The sequence below is a fragment of the Thalassophryne amazonica genome, chromosome 19 (assembly GCF_902500255.1).
Source record: "Thalassophryne amazonica chromosome 19, fThaAma1.1, whole genome shotgun sequence".
NCBI classification, from domain to species: Eukaryota; Metazoa; Chordata; class Actinopteri; order Batrachoidiformes; family Batrachoididae; genus Thalassophryne; species Thalassophryne amazonica.
This window is the reverse complement of record NC_047121.1, coordinates 54,530,576-54,542,657: the sequence shown is the minus strand read 5'-3', so window position 1 is coordinate 54,542,657 and position 12,082 is coordinate 54,530,576. Positions and strand designations below refer to the sequence as shown.

The 12,082-nt window shown below is 41.1% G+C and overlaps 1 protein-coding gene across 1 annotated transcript in view; it reads left to right on the top strand.

Annotated features, from left to right (window-relative positions):
* The first annotated feature begins 392 nt into the window (after positions 1–392).
* The window catches only part of prkd3 (protein kinase D3), a 111,062-nt gene continuing 99,372 nt past the window's right edge, over positions 393–12,082 (top strand). The window contains exons 1-2 of the mRNA XM_034195584.1: positions 393–613; positions 6,614–7,172. Of these exons, the coding sequence (XP_034051475.1) occupies positions 6,903–7,172 (270 nt within the window). The 5' untranslated portion in view covers positions 393–613; positions 6,614–6,902. The remainder of the gene's footprint in view (positions 614–6,613; positions 7,173–12,082) is intronic.

Genomic DNA, 12,082 nt, shown 5'->3' with positions numbered 1-12,082 from the left:
TATTAATTTAATAATTTCACTAGAAAGAAAAGTTTTGGGTTAGTAATCATAAAATGTGTGACCACATTAGTAACTACAATTTAACATTTTGAGATTTGAAGCTTTGACTTGATGCCCATTTGAAAACGTCGTTTCTCTTACATGAAGTCACCCACCAGGTGTAGTTGGCACGGAGCGGCTTCCATACTTTCGGGGCAGAATACTTTCTGAAATAACGGAGAAGCTCGGGCGCATGCGCAGAGCGTTCGGCGCCATCGTCTCTCAGGAGCTGTAGTTCAAGTCGACCACCTCTCACATTGAAAGACGCTTATGTGGCCACAGCAAAAAGACTACAAATCCCAGCGACGGCCTGTGCGCTATTTCAGTCGCCAACCAGGGGGAGCACTCACAGCTGGAAGAGTAATAAGATGCGCATGAATTTACACAGTGTGGAATAAAAGATCAGAGAAGATGCCGCTAATCGCGCCGCTGCTTTGAATTAATGCCGCAGTTTGTCGGAGCGGAGTTGCCACGCTGCGCTTTTCCTGCACACAAACTTCGGGCTGCGCTTCGCTCCGCGGACACAAAGTTTCTGTGACAATGGAAAGAAAAGCGTCCGCCGCTCGGCGTGAAGGTAAAGTGAGTCCGCTTCCACAACCGACCGAAGCCCAATACGGCTTTTAACGGGGCCCGATGATGAAGTTTAACGTGCAAACTTTTGCGCTTGTCTGGGTGGTTTTGTGGCCGTCTGAAGTGGGAGGGGTGCAGATGTTTCCAGACGTTTGTGCGCTTTTAAAAACCAGACGTGACAGTAATTAAATATCATGCTTTTGTTTCCAGGACTACAAACTAATGTTGAAACTCGATATTAGGGACAATTAAACCGCTAAACCTTCACTTTAAGCTGGTTGACATCAGCAAATAGATATAACTAGAAGGGAACTCTGATCACATTACTGCGCCAAACCTGGATATTTGCGTCAGTTTTAATCGTAATTGTTGCTGTAATTAAATAAATCAATAAAACACTTTGCTGCTCTGCATAAAATTACACTTGTTGATTGTCATTTGGCATCAAGTTCAGTGGATTAGTTTCAGGGATATTGATGATAATATTGAAACATGCCTGTTGAGATTTGTTTAAAAATAAAGAAATGCACCGCAAAGGAAATGAGCATTTTCACTTTATTGTGTTTATTATTCCATGTATATTTTAATGTGTATGTACATTGGATTATACAAAATAAATTCAGTCAATAAATTGATACAGAATCCTCTTCTGGAATTTTATCAGTAACATCATTTATTGATGTCTTTGTCTCACTGAGACTAATAATTTCACAAACTTTTGTGACTCTGTTGTAATATATTTATTCTTTTGAACAAATTGATTGAGAGGATGAAAAATGCTTTATTTCTTTGTGTAAGATAAAGTTAGATGATGTTAACCTGATGTGTGCTGCTGCCTTTCTTGGCCAGGTCACACTTGTAAAAGAGGTCTCGATCTCAGTGGGCTTTTATCTGGTTAAATATATTATTATAAGTTTAAAAATAAAAGTTAAAAAATTAGGTTTGAAATAAATCCCCACAATTCACATCCAAATTCCAGTCAGTGCCAACATTCATGAACTCCTTTCTTTCTATTTCTTTTCCTCATCAAGTTTGTCTACATCTGCTAAAAATGTTTTGAAGTTATTTTTATGATCATCATTTAGACGTCATATGGCAGCAAAAAGGTATTGGAATCCTGAGTAATGTTTTTAATAAACTGAAAAAATGCACCTCTGTAGTTTACAGAAATTTTCCCTTTACAGTCTGTGTAACTCAAATTAAACAAAGAGTGAGATGGAAAAATTAACAGATTGATTTATAAATGGAATAATTAAATGTTTTTCCAAAGAGATCAATAAAGCACATTTGAACTTGGTTTAAAAATTATACTCTTTAATGATGTATCTGTGTTTTTTTTTTTAATACATTTGTATTTTCTGGAGTATAAGTTGCACCTGTCAAAATGACTCTTGAGGAGGAAAAAACATAAGTTGCACTTTGTTTTTTCCTTTAGTAGCAGCCTTTTTATTTCATTTACATTTTTTTTTGCATTGTTGTAGTGTACATTTTATTATTGCCATTTATTCTAACATTATTGGTGTGTATTTTGTTTAGTGTGACAATTCCTGGGGAACCCCTACATAAATTATTATTATTATTAATAATAAGGAAGTCATAATTTTCGATATTTACGTCACCGGACTCAACAAACCTAGTTTAAAAAAGTGACTTGTACGCTGCAAAATATGTTAATTATTTAATTTGAAATGTTAGTGATATCCTCAGTGACATAAAACAGAAAATCAGAAATTATTGTGAAACCAATTTGTGAATTTTCTTCAATAATTGACAAGCACATTTTCAATATAAATGATTCTTATGGGTGTCAATCCAATAATTCTTAACACTCTACCTTGATGTTTTGGATGATTGTTTTCTTCTTAGGATTATGAACCTTTTATGTATTCAGGCAAGCAGTTGGTGTTGAAAAGCCTTGCTCTAAGGTGCATTGGTAGTGCAAACAAGAGTGAAGCATGGGTTGTTGGTTTGTGTTCCTCACCTATGTTTAACTGTCCTGGCGCCTCATGTACAAAGGCTGCGTACGCACAAAAACGTGGCGTACGTCACAGGTGTGTCAGCAGTGAAATGACTGTGGAAATGTGCGGTGCAGCACTCAGAAATCATGGCTAACGTACGCACGTTTCCGTAGCTGTTGGTGCATCACCAACACGTAGAGGTGATGCTGGGAAACTTGTTAATACTGTGAAAACAAGAAGTCATCAGACGGATGCACACTTACGAGCAATTAACACACCAACGTGTTTGCAATTACAGTAGTGTTCAGAATAATAGTAGTGCTATGTGACTAAAAAGATTAATCCAGGTTTTGAGTATATTTCTTATTGTTACATGGGAAACAAGGTACCAGTAGATTCAGTAGATTCTCACAAAGCCAACAAGACCAAGCATTCATGATATGCACACTCTTTTAGCTATTAGTAAAAAAAAAAGTAGAAAAGGGGGTGTTCACAATAATAGTAGTGTGGCATTCAGTCAGTGAGTTCGTCAGTTTTGTGGAACAAACAGGTGTGAATCAGGTGTCCCCTATTTAAGGATGAAGCCAGCACCTGTTGAACATGCTTTTCTCTTTGAAAGTCTGAGGAAAATGAGACGTTCAAGACATTGTTCAGAAGAACAGCGTAGTTTAATTCAAAAGTTGACTGGAGAGGGGAAAACTTATACGCAGGTGCAAAAAATTATAGGCTGTTCATCTACAGTGATCTCCAATGCTTTAAAATGGACAAAAAAACAGAGACGCATGGAAGAAATCGGAAAACAACCATCAAAATGGATAGAAGAATAACCAGAATGGCAAAGGTTCACCCATTGATCACCTCCAGGATGATCAAAGACAGTCTGGAGTTACCTGTAAGTGCTGTGACAGTTAGAAGACGCCTGTGTGAAGCTAATTTATTTGCAAGAATCCCCCACAAAGTCCCTCTGTTAAATAAAAGACGTGCAGAAGAGGTTACAATTTGCCAAAGAACACATCAGCTGGCCTAAAGAGAAATGGAGGAATATTTTGTGGACTGATGAGAGTAAAATTGTTCTTTTTGGGTCCAAGGGCCGCAGACAGTTTGTGAGACGACCCCCAAACTCTGAATTCAAGCCACAGTTCACAGTGAAGACAGTGAAACATGGTGGTGCAAGCATCATGATATGGGCATGTTTCTCCTACTATGGTGTTGGGCCTATATATCACATACCAGGTATCATGGATCAGTTTGGATATGTCAAAATACTTGAAGAGGTCATGTTGCATTATGCTGAAGAGGACATGCCCTTGAAATGGGTGTTTCAACAAGACAATGACCCCAAGCACAGTAGTAAACCAGCAAAATCTTGGTTCCAAACCAACAAAATTAATGCCTCGCAGATGTGAAGAAATCATGAAACTGTGGTTATACAACTAAATACTAGTTTAGTGATTCACAGGATTGCTAAAAATGCAGTTTGAACATAATAGTTTTGAGTTTGTAGTGTAAACAGCAGATGCTCCTATTATTGTGAACACCCCCTTTTCTACTTTTTTTTTTACTAATAGCCCAGTTTCATAGCCTTAAGAGTGTGTATATCATGAATGCTTGGTCTTGTTGGATTTGTGAGAATCTACTGAATCTACTGGTACCTTGTTTCCATGTAACAATAAGAAATATACTCAAAACCTGGATTAATCTTTTTAGTCACATAGCACTACTATTATTCTGAACACTACTGTATATGGTTGGACATAAAAACATCACAAACTTATGAGGAAAATGGCTTTAACAGTGGCTGTGTTAGTGTTGTCAGAGGACCTTGCAAATGGTGCAATCTGACGTTAGCATGTATTCAGAGAATGCAAGGATTTACTTGAAAATGACGATAACTGGCTCATAAACTAATTTTGATTTCCAAGGCCACTGTTACTGGAGTTGTGCGCAGAACTGCGGACGGCCCAGAGCGCAATACGGCGAGGAGCCAGGGGTTGCCTGTGCCCACACAGGTGTTGACCACGGTGGGCATCGTGGCTTCAGGGGCATTCTAGCTGGAGCTGGCCGATCGGTCAGGAGTGTCCCAGTCAACCTTAAAGTGTAGGTGACACCAAAAAATGTGCACAAATAATCACTAAAAATGGTGAAATGTTGATATTTAAAAAAATCTTGAACAGTAAAAGTCGACAACGTGTGCAGGCCATATTGTTGCTACGTCATCACCAGAACGGCACCTGCTGATTCAAACCCAAATCAGTTGTAAACACAGCGGTGGTCGAGCTGTTTTCAGACAATTTTTTTATAGTGTGGAGTGCTTTTTTTTTAAAGTCTAGTCTGAAGGTGTTTGAAGCAGCTGTGGGGACACAGCATTTATGGTTTAGAGTCTTATTTAGTTGACAATTAACATCGGAGGTAAACCTTCAGGCTGACAACAGTGATGATATTGGCAGACTTCAGAACACATATTGGTGATTATATATTAAATATACATATATAATGACGTGATGATAGGCAAGAAGTGATTCAATTTACAAGGTCAAAGGGCAAAGTTAGGAAAAATCTTGAAAATGAGAAAAATCCTTATCTTCAACATTGAATGAATTTTCAAAAATTCATATGGCTGTCAAAAAAGATGAAATTTCTTTCATATTTGAGTGTTATGTAGGATGGTATCCTTTATCAACTGACAAAGTTTGATCCAGATCTGATCAAGATTACAGATTTTGTGGCCATTTAAATTTAGCATTGAAAACCTCATTTAATGTATTTTTTACATTGTACGAGGTCTGTCCAAAAAGTAATGGACCTTTTTATTTTTTTCAGAAACTATATGGATTTGAATCACGTGTGATTGCATCAGCCAAGCTTGAACCTTCGTGCGCATGCGTGAGTTTTTTCACGCCTGTCGGTTGCGTCATTCGTGTGTGGGCAGGCTTTGAGTGAGCAGTGGTCCACCCCCCTCGTCGGATCCGGGACATCCTGTAACAGTGGAATGTGCCGCAAAAGTGCTGATGTCCAGCTCTCTTGCCATTTCTGTGGTAGTCACACGATGTCCCGGATCAACACAGGTCGTTCCAGCCTGTCGATGGCTGCTCGGTGCGCTGCGCTCCCTCCGCCGCTGTGGGCTGTCTTTAAAAAGGTTTTAACACTCCTTAATCCGTGTGACGCCGACAGAATCTTCACCGAAATCCATCTGAATCTTTCGAATGGTTTCCAACTGGCTGTCTCTAACAGTTTCTGAAAAAAATTTCATGGAGCAAAGCGGCAGTCTCTCAGCCATTTCACTGACAATAAAAATCCGACGAGGGGGGTGGAGCAGTGCTCACTCAAAGCCTGCCCACAGGTGAATGACGCAACTGACAGGCGTGAAAAAACTCACGCATGCGCACGAAGGTTCAAGCTTGGCTGATGCAATCACACGTGATTCAAATCCATATAGTTTTTGAAAAAAATAAAAAGGTCTGTTACTTTTTGGACAGACCACGTATGTTAATCTAACAGGACTTTGACCCTGAAAATTTTTCATATGTAAATAGTGGCATGAAGAGGGAGGCGTTTGGTACATCTGCATGTACACTCAATTCCACATTCAGTAGGATGTATAAATGTGCTTGGATCCATGCGTATGCACACTTTGATACATGTTGATATTTTTGTGTGTAGGACTAGGACAGTTTGTGGGTTTTAGTGTATGCCGTGTTTCAGTAGGAAGTCCACACAAGCCTTTGTACATGAGGCCCCAGGGATTTTAACAGTGACCTTTAGGTCACATGTCCACTCCTCTAATGTTTGTAGGTCACCACTCCCCATCATTAGGTAACGTGTTCCACACACACATCCTGCTTTCAGGCAAATGGTCATGTTGGTCACAGCTTGTTTTTGTGAACAGGGTTAAATTAAAATATGATGGTAGTGACACGATGAATCTTCATTCATTTATTTTCCTGCAGAATGACGGTATCAGCCTGCAGTGTGCACGACTGTATTCAGATAATTGATTTTCCTTATAAAAATAGCATGTGTGTCTTTGTGTGTGTGTGGGGCGACAGGCTTCCGGAGGTCACAGTGGATTACTGATTTCAGTGGAGAGAAGGAACGTCATTCCGGGATATGAAGTTTCCTGCAGGAGTCTGTGGATTGTCCGTTTTTCTCCCTCACCTGTTCATCTTTTGAAAAACTGTCGGGTGTGAGCGTTCCGGAGGGCGAGCGGGTTTCCTGATGCCAAGTTGTTGCACCTGATCGGGACCAAACGCATCTCCAGCCGCCGGTCACGCTGTGCTTTTCCACTGAGTCCGCCACCTTTTAGAGTTTCACGTTGCCGTTGGAAGAAGAAAGCCAATGTCTACCTCCTCTCCCCCATCCTTACCTCGAGCCTTCCTCCACCCGTCCTCGCCGCCCTTCTTGTCGCCGAGCCCGCCCGGACCACTCTACACGCGGCTGTCCAACGGCAGTCACAGCGCCCCCAGCCCCACCGACTCCCGCAGCTCCTTCCATGGGGTGTCCTTCCTGCTGCAGATCGGCCTGACCAGAGAGACGGTCAACCTGGAGGCCAGTGACCTGTCACTGTCCGCTGTCAAGGACCTCGTGTGCACTATTGTCGACCAGAAGGTAAGGGTCAATCAGAAAAGATTTCCTGCTTAATCCTGTTTTCAGTTGAACTATCTAAGATCATGTTTCAAATTTGTGACTTTTCTTTCTAAATTTGTAGTCGGTGTCATGCAGGGTGGTCCTCCTGTCCTGCAGGTGGCTCTAGTGAAGTTGCTGAACTTATGCAAAAGGCCTGTGTGATCAAATGAAAATAGAGAATTTATTCTGATGTCTGACCAAGACTTTTAGTACCCACAATGCTGCCTTCAAGTACTGTCGGAATTATGAGTGCCAGACATACAAAATGCACATAAATGCCTTGTCACGTTGTGATTTCGACGGGGGAATTGGGAGATAATTCTGAGACACGACTTGCTGAGTTCAGATGACCTTTGACATTTCAACATAGCAGAGAGCAACACCTGATTTGTCACGAATGTTAAATATTTTCTTTATTAACCATTCAGCTGCTGTTAGCGGTTGATTGTGTATAAAATTTTAATGTGTTCTCTACTGACAGTTAACATGTTATAAAATGCTGTTACTAGCACGGTGCGATGTAGCAGGTAATGATGAACCGCTTGTCTGCCATTTTTTTTCATTTCGTTCCAGCAAGAAAAGCAGTTGAACGTAACGCACTTGTAGGCGTCACCTTCCCGACAGCAGGTGAAGACAGAATAAATAGGACTCATGGTTTAAAGCGCCACCATTTGGTGGTTGCACTGAACTACAAATAAGTCAAGTAGAACTAAGGACATACACAAATATTTTCACACAAAAACACTTTTCACACATAATTTTTTTTTTTTTTTTTTTGTGAAATCATGAAAAATTGATGCTTTTCCGTTTTAAAATTTCTGAAATTCTGCCATTTAAAGTCACAGTGGATACAAGTCATCACCACATTACATCAATAAAACAATATCAAAGCTATTATAAAGGAATGCATAAGTATTTGTGCCCTTTACGCAAACAAATCATCACTTTTACAGCCAGTTTTCATCACACAAGTTGGGATGAACATGAGCATTTTCAAGTCACTGAATATGTCTTAGAATTTATTTCCATCAATCAATCAGAAATACAAACAGCATGGTACTGGAAGGTGAATCTGACTGGAATAGGCAGTTCTCAAAAATGAAGTGACTGTTCAAGGGGGAGATGAGTGATGGAAGCCACCAAGTCACCCAGACAACTCTATAGTAGTTCTACGCTTCTGTGGCTGTGACCGGCGAAACCAGTGGTTGTTACACCACAAGTCATCGCTTCATGGTGGAGTGCAACAGCGAAGGGATTTAACATAAGAAAACAAATCAAATCTAGGCTCCAATCTTCCAAGTGCTGCTGAAATTTCACGTATTTAAGAGTCCGCTCCACCATGAAGCTGTGCACCCGGTGACGCCACAGAGCATTTGCCGTTATTTAACCTGAATTAAATACGATTGTTGTGTTAGCCACAGGGGAGCTTCACGTTGAGATCAATGTCGGTGAATAATAATTTGCGTTGACGCCCGATCACAAGCTGCGTTGAGTCTGCTGAGCTTTGGGGTTGGCGGGAGTCAGCAGCTTCAAGGTGGAAGCAGATAGTCAGTCAGGTTTTATACTGAAATCTTCGAAAGGTTTTGTGGTAATAAATTATAAAATACTGTAAAAATGTGTCGTTTGCAGGCACCTGCAACACAAAACAGGTTAGTGCAAATACAGTGCCATTAACTAACTAACTAGCTGGCTAGCCACAAAACTAGCCTAGCTCATGGCCTACTAAGTTGGAGAACTTGTTAAAATCACATTTATTGTGTCTGTTTAAAAAAAGAAAAAAATCTTGTTGAGCTAATCTTTAAGCAGGTGATGAATTCTGCCAGCGTGTGTTAATTTGTTAATTTCAGGGTTTGTTTTTAAGTTATAAATGGTTGTGTGGTGGACCATCTGCAGATCCGGGAGGCAAAGCGGTGCCGCTTTTATTTTGAAGTCTGTCTCTGTTGGACAAATTTCCCCATTTTTTAATTTTTTTAATTTTTTTAATTTTATTTTATTTTAATAAATGATGCAACCCTGCAGCAGAGATGTTCCATGGCGTGCAGAGCGTGGCGTTACCGCATTGAATTATGTAGCAGGTTTCCGCAGACGATATTGTAGTGGGAAATTTAAGATGTGGTCCAAACGTATAACCAGGACATGTGAGAGCGAGCAAGAAGGGATTTTGGCTGCAGCATGGAGTGGCATATTTTTTCTGACCAATAAGAACTTCTGTACTGCACGTGTGCAGCTGCCCAGTGCACCAAGAAATTCTGAAAAAGTCCGAGCCAACAGCCAATCAGAGCGCACCTTTTTAGTTGCATGATCTTTTTAAACCAATGGGCAATGAGAAAAGTAAAAATACCACTTAGTCAATGTCATATTTGCAAATTGTGCAAGTTACGATATTATCTATGAATTTTGAAAAGAATTGATCATTACTACAGAACGCCACCAAAAAAACACCTCAAACGGCAGACACGGCGGCATTTTAGATGTATTCTAAATGTTCTCGTCACATCCCGATGTAATACACAGTGATCATCAAAATACACATTCTGTATTTGAGGAAAAGGTTCTTGTCCACCCAATATATTGTGATAATTCAGTGTGATGGGCCTGTCATTTTTTTCCTTCTTATTCAGCTGCTGACTGTACAGCACATGAACACACCTGGAACAACAAAATGGCAACAAAAAAATGTACCAGTTTTAAAACGATCATATGTACAGTACATTATTTGCAACAGGTGTGGAGACTGGCCATGAACACTTTGCTGGAAAAGGCTCGTTGTTTTTATGATGAGTGGGCTTTTGGCTCATTGAGCATCTCAGCTGCAGCTTTACATGATGATGAGCTCATTTATTTATATATATATATATATATATATATATATATATATATATATATATACACTCAACAAAAATATAAACGCAACACTTTTGGTTTTGCTCCCATTTTGTATGAGATGAACTCAAAGATCTAAAACTTTTTCCACATACACAATATCACCATTTCCCTCAAATATTGTTCACAAACTAGTCTAAATCTGTGATAGTGAGCACTTCTCCTTTGCTGAGATAATCCATCCCACCTCACAGGTGTGCCATATCAAGATGCTGATTTGACACCATGATTAGTGCACAGGTGTGCCTTAGACTGTCCACAATAAAAGGCCACTCTGAAAGGTGTAGTTTTATTTTATTGGGGGGGATACCAGTCAGTATCTGGTGTGACCACCATTTGCCTCATGCAGTGCAACACATCTCCTTCGCATAGAGTTGATCAGGTTGTCAATTGTGGCCTGTGGAATGTTGGTCCACTCCTCTTCAATGGCTGTGCGAAGTTGCTGGATATTGGAAGGAACTGGTACACGCTGTCATATACGCCGGTCCAGAGCATCCCAAACATGCTCAATGGGTGACATGTCCGGTGAGTATGCCGGCCATGCAAGAACTGGGACATTTTCAGCTTCCAAAATTGTGTACAGATCCTTGCAACATGGGGCCGTGCATTATCCTGCTGCAACATGAGGTGATGTTCTTGGATGTATGGCACAACAATCTGCCTCAGGATCTCGTCACGGTATCTCTGTGCATTCAAAATGCCATCAATAAAATGCACCTGTGTTCTTCGTCCATAACAGACGACAGATACCATAACCCCACCGCCACCATGGGCCACTCGATCCACAACATTGACATCAGAAAACCGCTCACCCACACGACGCCACACATGCTGTCTGCCATCTGCCCTGGACAGTGTGAACCGGGATTCATCTGTGAAGAGAACACCTCTCCAACGTGCCAAACGCCAGCGAATGTGAGCATTTGCCCACTCAAGTCGGTTACAACAATGAACTGGAGTCAGGTCGAGACCCCGATGAGGACGACGAGCATGCAAATGAGCTTCCCTGAGACGGTTTCTGACAGTTTGTGCAGAAATTCTTTGGTTATGCAAACCGATTGTTTCAGCAGCTGTCCGAGTGGCTGGTCTCAGACGATCTTGGAGGTGAACATGCTGGATGTGGAGGTCCTGGGCTGGTGTGGTTACACGTGGTCTGCAGTTGTGAGGCTGGTTGGATGTACTGCCAAATTCTCTGAAACGCCTTTGGAGATGGCTTATGGTAGAGAAATGAACATTCAATACACGAGCAACAGCTCTGGTTGACATTCCTGCTGTCAGCATGCCAACTGCACGCTCCCTCAAATCTTGCGACATCTGTGGCATTGTGCTGTGTGATAAACTGCACCTTTCAGAGTGGCCTTTTATTGTGGGCAGTCTAAGGCACACCTGTGCACTAATCATGGTGTCTAATCAGCATCTTGGTATGGTACACCTGTGAGGTGGGATGGATTATCTCAGCAAAGGAGAAGTGCTCACTATCACAGATTTAGACTGGTTTGTGAACAATATTTGAGGGAAATGGTGATATTGTGTATGTGGAAAAAGTTTTAGATCTTTGAGTTCATCTCATACAAAATGGGAGCAAAACCAAAAGTGTTGCGTTTATATTTTTGTTGAGTGTATATGTGATCAACAAAGTATTGAACAAAGGGTGTGAATACTTAAATATTCACACCCCTTGTTCAGTATTTTGTTGATGCACCTTTGGCAGCAATTACAGCCACAAGTCTTCTTGAATATGATGCCTCAAGCTTGGTGCACCTATCTTTGGACAGTTTGGTCCATTCCTCTTTGCAGCACCTCTCAAGCTCCATCAGGTTGGATGGGGAGCATCGGTGCACAGCCATTGGTTACCCTTCTGGAAGGTTCTTCTCTCTACACAGAGGAATGCTGGAGCTTTGACAGAGTGACCATTGGGTTCTTGGTCACCTCCCTGACTAAGGTTCTTCTCCCCCGATTGCTCAGTTTAGACGGGCGGCCAGCTCTAGGAAGGGTCCTGGTGGATCTGA